Here is a 13288-nt window from a genome sequence, read left to right on the forward strand (position 1 = left end):
GGCATCTGTGATGAGATGAGAGTCTATGGAGTATTTTATTGCCCAAAGATGGAATTAATGGCAATGCCATATCTATGTCAAACACACATAATAAAACTTTATGGTTCCTCCCCATGAAATATTTTGTTTATGTCACATGGGTCTAATCTAATGTTTTTTTTCTTTTTCTTCCCTCCCCCTCCCCCACCCTTTCCCTGCCCTCTTTGTCTCCTGAGGCCTATTCCCTCTGGAAATGCATTAGTTACCTAGGAAACCTTAATGTCATTTTTTTTATGAGTGGAGTTTGGTGCAGCATAAAGTTAATTTATGGGGCGGTTTAGAAATTCATGTCATGACTGGTGAAACAGGAGACTTTATTAGGACTTCTATATCCACCTGTGTGGTAGGCATACATACCTTTACCCTATCATGACGAGTAATTTCTTGAAACATAATTATGAATATGCATTCTATTTCACAAAATGAGTTGATTCATCATTGTTCAATGTAATTCATTATATTGTTCAATGTAAGCCCTAGAACATAATTAGCAATAACAACAGAGAATAATATACCAGGCAATCTGCTAACAGTAGAAGTATATGGTGGAATTTCCTTTGAAATGAGAGGTGTTTCTGTCTCAGAGGCAGGGAATGAATAAGACGAGATTTTGAAATCCTTCAACTCTGTCTCTCATGCTCTTCGAAGTTCACATTAGGGAATTAAATAAATTCTAAATAAGTCTACCACTTCATTTGGCTAATTTCTTGCTGTCTTTGTCCAGAGGGGGGAATATACATCCATGAAGTTATATTGATTAAATGTAGATGGCAAACAAATAACAAATGGGCTACTGTAGAGTCAAGCTTCTGAGATCACCCGATAGTGAGGTGGCAGTATGAGGGCCGTCAGACTGGGAACGGGTGTTATCATTATACTAGGTAGTATGATTCTAAATTAATCACTTCATTTAGTCGTCATAGCAATCTTATGATACTGGCATTATTTTTACCAATTCCAGATAGGTTCTGACAAGTTAAGGAACCTGTCCAAAGACACAGCTACTAGATACATGCAGCATGAATCTTAGATGTTTGTTTGCAAAACCAACTCTTGATGAATTTTGGTTCCTGATCTGTTATTATGTTTTCTGGATTCGTGTTGGATTGTTTTGCCTATTTTTCCCCCTATACCCTGAGGAAAGTCACTGGAAGGCTGGGGACTCAGTTTCCTTAATTTTTAAATGCAGGGTGTGGACAGGGAGGCTAACAGAATTTCACCTCTAATATCCCTGCTCTGTTAGAGAGATCAAGGCTGGTCCTTTGAGCAAAAGCTGTGCTTTCTTAGGATGACAGAGATTTTAGAGAAGACCTGGGATTGCTGAATAAACTCACACAAGTCCCTCAGTTTCCATGGACAACTGATTTCACTTTGTGGTGGGGAGGAGCGAGGGGGGGAGTCTCACACATGATTCCGGAGCATTTAAAAGGAGTTCTAATTGGCGTGATAGCTGGTGTAACCATTGATTAATAATTCTGTAGTTAGTATGGAGGCAGTAAGGGGTGGGCAGTCAGGAATCTTCTAAGTGATAGGAGTCAAGGTAGCATGAAGCAACCTTCCCTGACCCTTAAACTCCCATTTCTAGTGCAAACACCTTTTGCATTTACTTTAATTGTTTCAGAAATGTAGACTTTCTGGCTCCATAAGCTCCAGCAGCTGTCTGGGTGAGTGGGGGTGGGGATGGTCGGGGTAGGGCAAAAGAAAACAGAGAAGCTGCAGTCATTCTGGGAAAGCTCTCTATAGCGCCCTCCAGCAGCAGAAGATGCAATTTGCAAACATTTTAGGATTAGTGAAGGTGTGGAGTAATTTCATAGGATACGGGAAAAAGCAATGGAAGAGGACAGACATTCAGGCTCACTACATGATCAGGGGAAGGGGAGGGGTAGAATCCATTTATGGTCATAGAGGAAAAGGTCCTTGGAAGCCATTTGGTCCAATTCTTTCATTTCCTGGGTAAATATGCCACAATGAATTAACCACATACTGCTGCTTCATGAGATCCCCTCCTCCACCCTATGCTGAGCCCTCTCAACCCCAGACCTGCACACAGACCACTGAACTAAAACAGAGTAGGTAGTTGCAGTTTTTCACAAGGTAAAACCCTAATTCATTCTAACATTTCCATTTTATTTCTGTTCAGTGTTTCAACCACAGAGTGGCGCTATTGCAAAAGATAAGGGTGGGCTGAAGGCACTCTAGATATTTGCAAGAGGAGTTTTAAAGGGGTCTTTCAAAAGCTAGATCTGGTTCCTGCTCTCACAAACCTCTTTTAGAAATCGGGGCATTATACTCAATGCAGCAGAGAGAAAAAGAGTCCAACAACCTAAAAATACAGTCAACAGATGGGTGGCCAAGGCCATGACTAGAGTCAGCTAGGAGAAAGGCAATTACCTAGCTAATCAAAAAAGAGCTACTCTGGATGGGCTTCCACTCCCAGGACTGTCCATGGTGCATGATCTCCCCAGCTTCCGTCTAATTCTGCTGTTCCATTTAGCTGTCCATACCACTCCCATCTTTCTATAAAAAAGAAAAGCCTCTTTGTAGAAACAGAGATACTTAGAAGTCACTGTGTTTTACACTTCCAAAATAGCTCTGCATTGCATTAATAGTCTTTTGTCTTTAAATACACCTTCTTACTTATTTTTCCACCTCCCACCCTCTTTTATCACCTTGCTACATTCTGCTCTTGAAAGTCAAAAGTAAGACCTAAGGGTCAGCCCTTAGCCTGCTATAGAGAAGGAAGAAGAGATAGCCTTGAACTCTGAAGTGGAAAGAAATACAGGAAAGGAAAAAGCAGGTTGCCTGTTCAAGGAAACCAGTCCTCTGGTGAAAAGGGCATCTTTCATTCTCTGTCCCTGCCTGAGTCTTTCACTCTTCCTCTCTCCTTCTTTAGTCCATTCCTCCATCTCCCCGCGAAAGACACCACACATATTTGGCAAGATTAAGGTGTCACCTCTCATATTACAAGGACTGTTGATTGCACACACTGAGACAGACCCACCAGCTTCCCAGAGAAGGGAAACATTGCAAACTCCTCTTGAGATTGCCTGGGTCCTGGCAAAGGGACGCGACCAGCTAGTGTAAGGCATCTGCAGAATAAATCCAAATCTAAAACTCACTGCTGCTTTTTCTTCTTTTCTTCTGATTTTTTTTTTTTTTTCATATTTAAGCTTGCCCCTCTTCCCCTCCTCCCTCCAGACTGCCAGTGACCAGAGAGCTGCTGGCGGATCAGCCCTCACGTGTACTTAACCCATTCCTCACTGTAATAGGAGCCAAGCATTTCTTTTTCTCCTTGCAATCCAGAATCCCAGAGCACCTGGAGCTTGAGAAAAGAGCCACTGCAGCTGAAACTGGGGCCTGAACCCCTCCTTTGATCACAGCAAGAAGGAAGGTCCAAGACCAGGCAGTGGGGGAGGGCAAGGAGGACAGCCAGAGGGGAGGCAGAAAACCAGAACGCCACTGAACACCCAATTTGAACCTTTATGGTGTTGTGTGGAGGGGTGGAAGAAAAAACCTTCCTTCCTGACCAGGAGGAAGACGTCGGTAATTTGGCACAAGGAGAGCCACTGAAGGAGGATCCTATCCTTCCTTCCCAGGCATTGCGGGGGAGGTGAAGCCCCTGGGCCTTGGTGGGCGCTCCTGGGCGAATTCGATGTGGCAACCCCCATCGGCCAGGATAATGATGAGGCAGGTACAATCTATCTAATACGCAGCCCCCAAACGCCCTATCCTTTCCCGCCTCCTCTCCAATCTACTCCTCAGCTTCTCTCTGTTTTAGGCTCAGCCTCAACTAATAGATGCCGTAGGAGTGTGTCTTGGTGTTTGACCAAACTCAGACAATAACCAGGAATTGTGAATTTTTGAACCCGAACCCTCGCTGAAATACAGAGTGCATTGCTTATAAGTCGCCTCGAACAGTAGGGCAGAAGATGTGATACTAATTCCCCTCCCCCAAAAGCGTGAGTCAAAGGTCCTGGCAAGAGGTGAGGGGAGGAGTGGCTGAGATGGAAGGGAGGAAGCAGTGGGGAGTTTGGAGATGAGGTCCACCACGCAAGAATCCAGGGAGGGGGCAAAGAGCAAAACCCTACTTCCAGGCTCTCCATTCCTCTTTGGCCCCTGGGTAATATTTTCTCCCATTTCTCTCAGACGACTAAAGTGCAAACACAAGATGAATTACCTTGGCCAATTGAGAGAGAATAAGCTCGGAACAAGTGGGGTCTAGTGAATTACTACTATTATCTCCAAATAAGAGAAGCTGTCCCCTCCCTCCGATTTTTCCTCAAGTGAATCTACCGGTGGGAAGTGAGCGTCGCTACTTTTGGGAAGTCTGGAAGAGGTTTGTTTGTTGCTTGCCTTTTCTGCTTCCCGCGCTGTTCCCGCGTGCAGAATGGTGGTGCTGGGCGGGTGCTCAGCTTCAGGGCCCGATCCTAGTTTGGAAAGAAGGGGCTTATAAGTTGAGGTTGAATGAAATGGGAGGCTCCAATCCATCCCCCTCTTTCTTCCACACTCGCGCGCCTGCGCGCGCAGAAACACACACAGACTCACACACATACACACACACACACACACACACACACAGCCGCCCCCCACTTGGTCGCTCTGACCCCCTCCCCCATACCTCTCGAACTTAACCTCCCTTGACTGCCTGCACAGCGCCCTGGGTACTGGTCGCCAGAAGTGGCGAGTTGCGGGGGAGCAACTGTCCTTGGGCGTATTCGTGTAGTTGGGTGGGGGAGGAGTGACGGGTGGGCTTGGTAGGGGGTGGGGAGAGATCTGGAGTTGGAAGGGTCTGAGGTTTGGAGGAGGAGTTATGGTTCAGACCCAACCGGCCTGAGCAAAGGGGCAAGAAAGGCCCTTCAACCTTGTAAAGAATATCCGAAAGATCGAAAAGAAAATTTTCAAGAAAAAAAAAAAAAAAAGGCTGAAGTATTAACATGTAAAATATAGTAATAAGTCGAATGTTTCGTTTTTTTCCTGGATCGCTAAGAGAGAAATCAAGGGTAGTAGGTACTGAAGAATACTACTAATTTGAAGTTCTTTTTGTTTTGTTTTGTTTTAAGAGGGATTTGGAAAAATGACATGGTCCTCGCACTGGTAGCGGGAGCGAAATCGGAGGGCGCCGGGGCGCGGGCCTGGGAGGCGCACGGCAAGCGGGACGCGGGGGCGGACACCGCGGCGCGCAAGGGGTTAAGGCGCTGAGCGCGGAGCCATCTGGCCGGGTTGGCTGGTTATAACCGCGCAGATTATGTTCACGGGACTCAGAGTTGAAGGCTCCTCTCCTTACCAAGCAGCTCCGCGCACCGCCCTGAGAGAGAGCCCGGCGCAACTTTCTTCCCCTCTTCTTTCTTTCTCTGGTTTTCCCCCTGCTGGGTAGTGGCTGCGGCGGGGTGGGGGAGACTTTGAATGACCCAGCTCACGTCTACCTTTCTCTTCATGTCGACGTCCCTGGAAATAGTCACACGGATGCCATGGTTACTTCTGCCACGGTAAGGGGAGGCGGCGGGCACGTTGGGTGGGCAGGTCCGGGAGTGGGTGGGGGGACACGTGTGTGGGGATTTTCCAGTGGGCCAACGCGGGGGGTCCCTAACTCTGCACCCAGCCCCACCCCCATCCTGCTGCAAACACTTACTTTCTCTGGCTTGAGCCTCCCCCAAAGTTTGCGCTGGGATCTGCCCAGGCCGAGGCGCAACCACAGCCACCCCACTACACACACACGCACACACACGTACGCACACGGGCACCCCTCCCCACCTCCTCTTTCCACTCATCCCTTGGCTGCCCAAGAAACCTCCCTCAGTCTGGGAAAGTGATCAGGTTTAAGGAACCTGACTTCAAAAACGGGGGAGAGGAGGCGAGGGGAAATGGGGACCACAGAGGGGCAGGAAAGGGATTCGGCAGGACCCCCCAACATCTCCAACCCACCTATATTCTCCTCGGAGAAGGCTCCCAGCACATCCTATAACAAAAGCCGGTAGCAGACAGACCCGGCCCGAAAGAGACGAAGGTACCACGACAGCTACCCCCGCCCCCGGCACGCTCCCTGCACCCTGCTAGCCACAAAGCGGGGTTCTCCGAAGGCCTAACCACCGCGCTGGCCAGGGCGTGGGGTTGGGGCACGGTGACAGAAACTGGACTGCCCCTTCCCAGTTTGCGGAGTTGGGACTCAGCGCCCCGCGCCGCATACCTGTGTTGGAGTCCCCAGAAAGCTTTTCTCCAAAACGAGCCCTGGGCTCATCTTATTCAGCTCCCACTCAGTGGCTACCGAACCCCAGATCTTTGCGCAGATGTTGAAGTTCCCGCTCTGCCTGCACATATTGGACCCTGCCAGGGTACGTTGGGTACCAAGACTCGGCCATTTCTGGCCACCTCGCAATTTGTCGGAGCGGGTTCTAGAAACTCGAGCGCCGCGGTGGGAAAGCTGGGAGATTGGGGACCTTTGGAGCTAGGTCGGAGTTAAAAGAACCTACAAGGGACCAAACTACTCCGTTGCCCCCAGAGATCTATTGGCTGGATTCTCCCAATGAAATTTGGCACACTTGAGAACTGAAGGTGCGGAAAAGAAGAGGTGGGGTAGTCGAGGGGCTGGAATGGGGATGGGGACTCTGCTTGTTGCTCTCAAGCGCGAGTGGGTGCTAGTCCAGGAGGCGCTGCTTTTTGCGGGAATTTGCTGCGTTCCTCATCTGCGCTTCAGATGCACCTCACTGAGACCCCTGCGCGGAACAGTGTGGGCACTGTTGACTAGAAAGGGTCCCTCTCATTGGAATTGAACCGTGGTTGGGATTCTAGGTGAGAGAAACACCCAAAAAACCGCTCGCTCTCGACCTCTGGCAGCGGGTGGCAGGTTCAGAGTCGGCGTGGAGGCAGCTTCTAGGGCGCAGCCCCAGTGAGCGCCGGCTCGGAGCTGGAGACTGTGCGCCAGTGGACTTGTTTATGTGCGAGAAGAGGTGGGGCGGGGGCCTGGTGGGGGAGGGGAGGGAGCCTATAAGGAGTGGGTGTTACTCCAGGAGTCTGATGTTTGTAACTTGGCCCATTACAGAATGTGCTGGAGAACCTGCATTTTTAGTAAAGAGATGACTTCTCCCACTCTGTAAAAGCGTGTAAAAGAGCCACCGAGGAAAAGTATGTAAGTGCACTCAGGAAGGAAGACACTTGTGACATAGAGGGAACTTTTCAATCGTTTCTGTTTTCACAACATTCTGAAATTCTCCAGCTTAACAGCCTGCCCCACTCCTGTCGCAGCGTGCTGCACAAAGAAAGTTCAGAGGTAGAATTCCCGGACAAAAATCCAACTGTTTGTGCCTGGAGCTCAAACACACAGACCTGGGTATGGCGTTTGGAGCCCAGGGGAAGAGGAAAAGAAAAGTGGGCTCCTGTAAACAGTACGGAAGGAAACTGGAAAGTCTTTGGGCCTTTTTGCTTGAGAAAACATGTAAGATCTTGTGTTGGTGAGGTGGAATTTGGACTTGGAGGATTTGGTTCTGGGTTTCCCCAAGTCCCTCTGCTGTATGGGGTGTACTCCATCCTACTCTGCAGGGACTTGGAGGTGTGTGTTAGGGGCAGGGGCCCATGGATGGGCATCTGTGTGCATAGTGGGAGATGAGAGCTTGTGGGGACATAGGTGCTGATAATTAGAAATCCGTGCCTACAAAGAGTGTCAGAGCTGGAGGAGAGGTGCAGTGTGCTGAGGACAGATGGCTTGTGCATGCCTGCACAGACACACAGAGTGGGTGCGGTGTGGGAGGGTGGCTGTGTGCGGTGCTTGAAAGGTGGACTTGTGTGGAAGAATGGATGCCTGACGATTACAAAAGGGATGTGGGGGGTGTTATTTGAGGAGAGGAGAGTGTGAACTTTATGAGCCTGGGGTGTGGAATTTGGCTGCCTTGTCATTGGGACACGTGGGGGATAGGCAAGTATGGGCTCAGACACTCTTGATGGAGAAACTAGGCATTGAAGGGAAGGATGCTGGGTTAGTCTTTGCTTTTTCCTTCTCGCTACCTACCAGAGAAGGGAATTGGAGGTTTAGAATGAGTGACGTATATTTAAGGGAAAAAGTGTGTTTTGGCACAGGGTGGGGAAGAGAAAGGGATATGTATACAGGACTAGACTGAGTGGAGGTATATGTTTTACATGCATTGTAGTAGGTTTACATGTTGTATAATGTCCTTTAATAGCTTTCTTATTTAATAGGGGCTTTCACTATCACCAATTAATATTGATTATCAATGAAGATTAATAGGATGCCTATTGGATGTTCAGGCCACTTCTGGGTACTGAGGCATGGCAAACTGCCCTGGAAAAACTTCCTTCTCAGGGCCCAACTGGCTGCTGTGTTTTTCCAGGAATGGAGAGAACTCTGTTCTTGTCAAGATTTCTTCAAGGTCTATAATTCAGTTTCTAGAGATGTTTGTGGATCATGGGGACAAAAGAAGAACTGGCTGGAAATATAGCTGAAGCTTTGTAAGAAGGGGCATAAGATAAAGGATGAAATATACTTTTATGGGTTGGGAGAGAACTGGTGGATACCAATATTTCTTGTCCTGATCCATTTGAAGATTTGAGTTTCTGAATGTTTAGTGCCTCCTTGGGAACAGGAATAAGTCTTGATACTTGGAGTTAGAGAAGAGTGAAGTGGTGCTCAGGAATGATGTGGGTATGGAGTGTTTGTTCATCTTTGATGTTTTCTGGGTCGCGTTTAAAGCTACCGTGTGTGTGTGTGGGGGGGGGTTGCATGCATGCACTCGTGCCCACCTGCAAGCACATGCAAGCTGAGGACTAAAGTAAAGGAACTTTGAGAAAAATCACCAGGAGGATGGAGGGATACATATATGATTCTTGTAAAGGAGTTCAACGCATATTCTTGCAGAAATTCTGTGTATATGGGGAAGAGTGAAAATTGTCTTAGATGCTCAGATTGTATCTTAAGTGATAAACGATATAGATAAAAGAGAAGCTATATGCTTTGGGGGATGAGGGGAAGTGTGAAGCTCAGTTGGGGTCATACGTTGCCATAACTGATGAGGTAACTCGGTCGAGGAAGGGGGAAGAGTATGCACATATTTGCCTTCCTAGACCAAATAATAAGGACCCTCATGTTTTTAGGTGCTGATCATGTGAGGGTGACTTTATTTGACTCATGGTATTTTTTACTCCATGCAATTATAGCTGAGATGTTTTGAGGTTCCATCTTATCTTTAAGGGAAATTCATCTCCGAAAGACAGATGTTACAGGGTTTGACCATTGGTCAGAAGGTCTAGTGGCAGATATTTCAGAGGACAGTGTGGTGGACTCTCTGCTGGGAATGCTGTGATTTTAGTCCAGTTTTGCCACTTTGGAACTTTGCGACTTTGAAAAGCTTTTCTCTTATCTCTAACTCTCCATTTCTCTTTTTGTCGAATGGCAATGTTGATAAGGACTCAGTGAGAAGGCAAGTTCACGCCCCTTTTCTCCCATCAAAACTTGATGTGTTTTGTTGTACAAAGCTGTACAGAGATGAAATCTAATTGGACCCATGTGCTGGCATTTTGTAAGTCATTGTGAAAATGGATTCTTTGCCAATGCAAGTCCATAGTCCTGATGGCCACTACATTTCTCTTACTCACTGAGTGTGTAAACAAAGATTTCTTTGAATGCCTCCGTTTACTTATTTTCTAACTTGGAGGCAGCCAAACCTAGATTTTAGTTGATGGAAAACTGCAATGTCTCCAGTCTACTCAAAAGAAGGAATCATCTACTAATCCAGAGACAGACATTTTCGTAGTTTTGTTTTTTAACATCAGCTATGCAAATCACAATGCCAAAACAAATGTGACTTTGAGAACAGAGAAATAGTAATTGTCCTTGGCACAGCCACCATTTGAATAAAAGAGAAGCAAAGTCCAGTCATCCTGGGTTACTATCAAGGTCTGTTTTTCTCTAGACTATCAGTCCTTGGCAGGCAAGAGCTGCCTGGAAAGATGCAGGCCTGGGCTTTGGATTTGTGAAATACTCATGCAAGTTGGGTACAGCCACTTTCCCTAGAGACAAGATGGAGTCACAGAGGCACTGAAACCTCTTAGTCCTCCCAGAAGTTAGCACATGCTGTCAACTCCTGGCTCCGAGTCAAGGCTCCCATCCTTGAGTTCGGTGGCCATAAATAGTCAGGAGCTAAGCTATTTCCATGAGGCACTAAACCAATTCTGTTGCTTTTCTTGGCGAGATTGGACCAATTAAGTTGATTGGAAGAGGTCACTGCTGATGGGTCTCACATTCCCCAAGCGGGACAGGCCAGCAGAGTTTAATTACATAACATTTCCCATCTCTGCAATTCCACTTGCAGATGTATCAGATGTTCAGGTTTCTCATCTTCCCCTCCATCCAGGATGCCTAATTAAGCAGGCGGCTTTTGCTGCAGGCTTCCCCAGACCTTTTCCTGAGTAGTTACAGGGTTCCCACCCCAAACAGAGGGAATGTAAATCCATGTGTTGGCTGGAAGTGAGGGAGGGGATTCCGCCTGACACAGAGAACCTAAAACCCACTACCCTGCTTCCAGATCTCTCCAGCTGCTGTTTTACTCTTTAATGAGGCAGACAGTTTCTGACGTTGGGGATATTGAACTAATGACCGTTGCTAGGATTTGGGCTTTAGTTTTATTTAAAATTGACTTTGTTGGAGAAGGACCAGATCTACTGCAGACAAGTCTAAGACCTGTGTGGTGCTGTTGATAAGGTCTGTAGATGTACTTTGTGCATGGACAGGCATGTGCAGAGGAAGGAGAGACGGTGTGTGGTGTGCCCGTTTGTGCCCCCACCACACACACACTCACACACACACACACACACACACACACACACTGAGGGACACGTGATCCCAGGAGCTGCCCTGCGTGGGCATGAGGCATTTGTTGGGTGACAGGTAGGGCACCTGGTTTATATTGGATTGCTACCATATTGCTTCTTGCAGGAAGGCCAGCTCATGGAAAATTTGGTTACAGCCTCTTTGAGATCATTTATATATGGGAATTTTGAACTTTTAAATATGAGGCCAGTGTCAATACTACCTCCTTCTTGCCTGGACAGAGTTATGTTAAGATCAAGTCTGCAGAGCAGATAAAAAAAAAAAAAAAGCTTTTTGAGGGCTCACTTCTGAATCTGTGGGAGCACACATAGATGGCCCAAGAGCTTTATTTTTTGTTGTCATTGATGGTTTTCCCTGAAAGCAGTCTTTCATTTTACCTAAAAAATACCAAGGGACTAAAGATTGCAAGTGCTCCTATGTGTTCAGGATGCATTTGCTACTCATACCCTGTTCTGTGCCCTAGTCTTCTTCATGATGTTGGGAACCACTGAGGTCTGGCTGGGACTCTGGGTGTCCTCAGAGGACAAGCCTCTCTGACTATGACTGCAGTTTAGCTGGAGGTTAGATTTTGAAGTGAAGTTGGGTGTGATCTGTTGTGATTGCTCATTATGTAGCAACATCTCCAGAGAAGATATTTGCCAAGCCCCAAATCTTATGAATTTGTTCACTTGGGGATTTTTGAAAGAAGTAAGGATCTTGAGCATGCTAAGGCCAGAACTTCTGGAGTCACAGCTCATAAGTGATCTCAGAAACTTCCAGGACAAGTTGATCAACAGGAGGCCTGCAGATTTGGAGGTGAAGCACCAGTCTGGGGACTAAGCTCTATCACTAATTAGTTCTGTCCAAGCTGGAATTTCCCTACCCAAAAGTAAAAGGCTTGAATTAGGAGATCTTGAAATCCCATTCCAGCTCCACCACTCTAGGATTCTGCTGTAGGCCCTTCCTCCGGATTAATCAGTGCTCATATGCCTCACTTGGAGTGTGCCTTGGCATACTCTTTATTGAGCTCCTGTTTTTATCTTTGGGGAATGGATAACTCAAGGGCAGAAAGGCAGTTGAGAATTTGCTGGAGTGTTTTGTTTTGGCCAAGATTATTCAGGACATTGCATAGCCTTCACAGTATGCAATGTGCAGAGCTGAAAGGGGTTAGCTTTTTGGCTTTCTGGTACACCTGGTGTTAATGATTCAGCTTCCACTCAAATATCTTTTGGTGACAGTGTTTCTGACCAAGATAAGCATACACCTTTAAGATGACATGATTATGGTGATGATGATGATAGTGAATATTTGAGTACTTACTGGATACCAGGCATTATTACAAATATTACATGGCATTATCTCAATGCCCCAAATAATCCCATTTACAGGTGGGCATACTGAGGTGATGTGAGGTTAAGGGATACATCCCTAGTCTCACAACTGAGTATACATATGCTGTCTTTCTTTCCTGAAATCTCCCAGCTGGGTTCTGTTTTTTACATTCTGTGATGTCATCCAGATGGGCCTGCTTCGATAGCCTTCTGCAAAGGTTGTCACCAGACAGGGTAACCTGCTCTACCAAAGGTTCCTTTCATGTGCAAAACAAATGTTTAGGTTTTCTAGCCACCTGCTGGCAAGCATGTGTCAGATCTGTCTTAGCTTCCATCAACCCTCCCCTTTACTTCCCCATCTGTTGACAAGGGAATTTGCCCTTCCAGAATGTGGGTATTGATTTAAGCCACAATTGCCTCCTTGTAAACTCTATAAGATGGGAGCTGAACATCTGGTTTTGATCCACACGCCCACAAGAGGTGGTAGGTCCTAGCGTTCTTGAGCCCTTGGATGAAGATTGCACAGGATCTAAGTACGAGAGAATGTGAATGGAGAGAGAGAATTCAGAAAATGGTTTCCTTGATGGGCTAGGGAAATCACACCATTTAGACTGGGGCCAAAGTTAAATTGACTCCTTACTGGGTGGTTGCAGGGCAGGGGTTTCTGCAAAGGACTGATTCCCAGGCTGTGTTTGATATAGATCAGAGCAGCTGTAGAGTCCTCCAGCCCTGGCATTTGCTGTGCATGCCGTTTTCTGGGTAGTACCAGAAGTAGGGAAACCAAAAGTATGACTGAGGTTCTTGTTCTTTCTTCCTGGACTAATATTCCCACTACCACTCACATCAAGATAATTAATGAAACATGATTATGTTCTTCTAGTTAACTATTTGCATTATGCAAATAAATATGGAACACTGTTAAATTTTTAGATTATAGATCCCCCAAAAAATTTACTTCATTTAAAAATTTGACATGTAGGGTGATACTTTTCTTCTTCCCTTAGACTGATAACCTTGTTTGTTTTGTTTTTTTAATGATAGCCACATCTGGGCCATTTCCCACACCTCCCTCTATACTAGTTTAAGTCCCCAGTATTTAAAAATA

At 46.6% G+C, this 13288-nt stretch overlaps 1 protein-coding gene across 1 annotated transcript in view; it reads left to right on the forward strand.

Annotated features, from left to right (window-relative positions):
* The first annotated feature begins 5316 nt into the window (after positions 1–5316).
* Positions 5317–13288, forward strand: part of Ntf3 (neurotrophin 3) — a 62608-nt gene continuing 54636 nt past the window's right edge. Inside the window, exon 1 of the mRNA XM_047550502.1 lies at positions 5317–5525. Within this exon, the coding sequence (XP_047406458.1) occupies positions 5508–5525 (18 nt within the window). The 5' untranslated portion in view covers positions 5317–5507. The remainder of the gene's footprint in view (positions 5526–13288) is intronic.

This window comes from Sciurus carolinensis, chromosome 4 (assembly GCF_902686445.1).
Source record: "Sciurus carolinensis chromosome 4, mSciCar1.2, whole genome shotgun sequence".
NCBI classification, from domain to species: domain Eukaryota; kingdom Metazoa; phylum Chordata; class Mammalia; order Rodentia; family Sciuridae; genus Sciurus; species Sciurus carolinensis.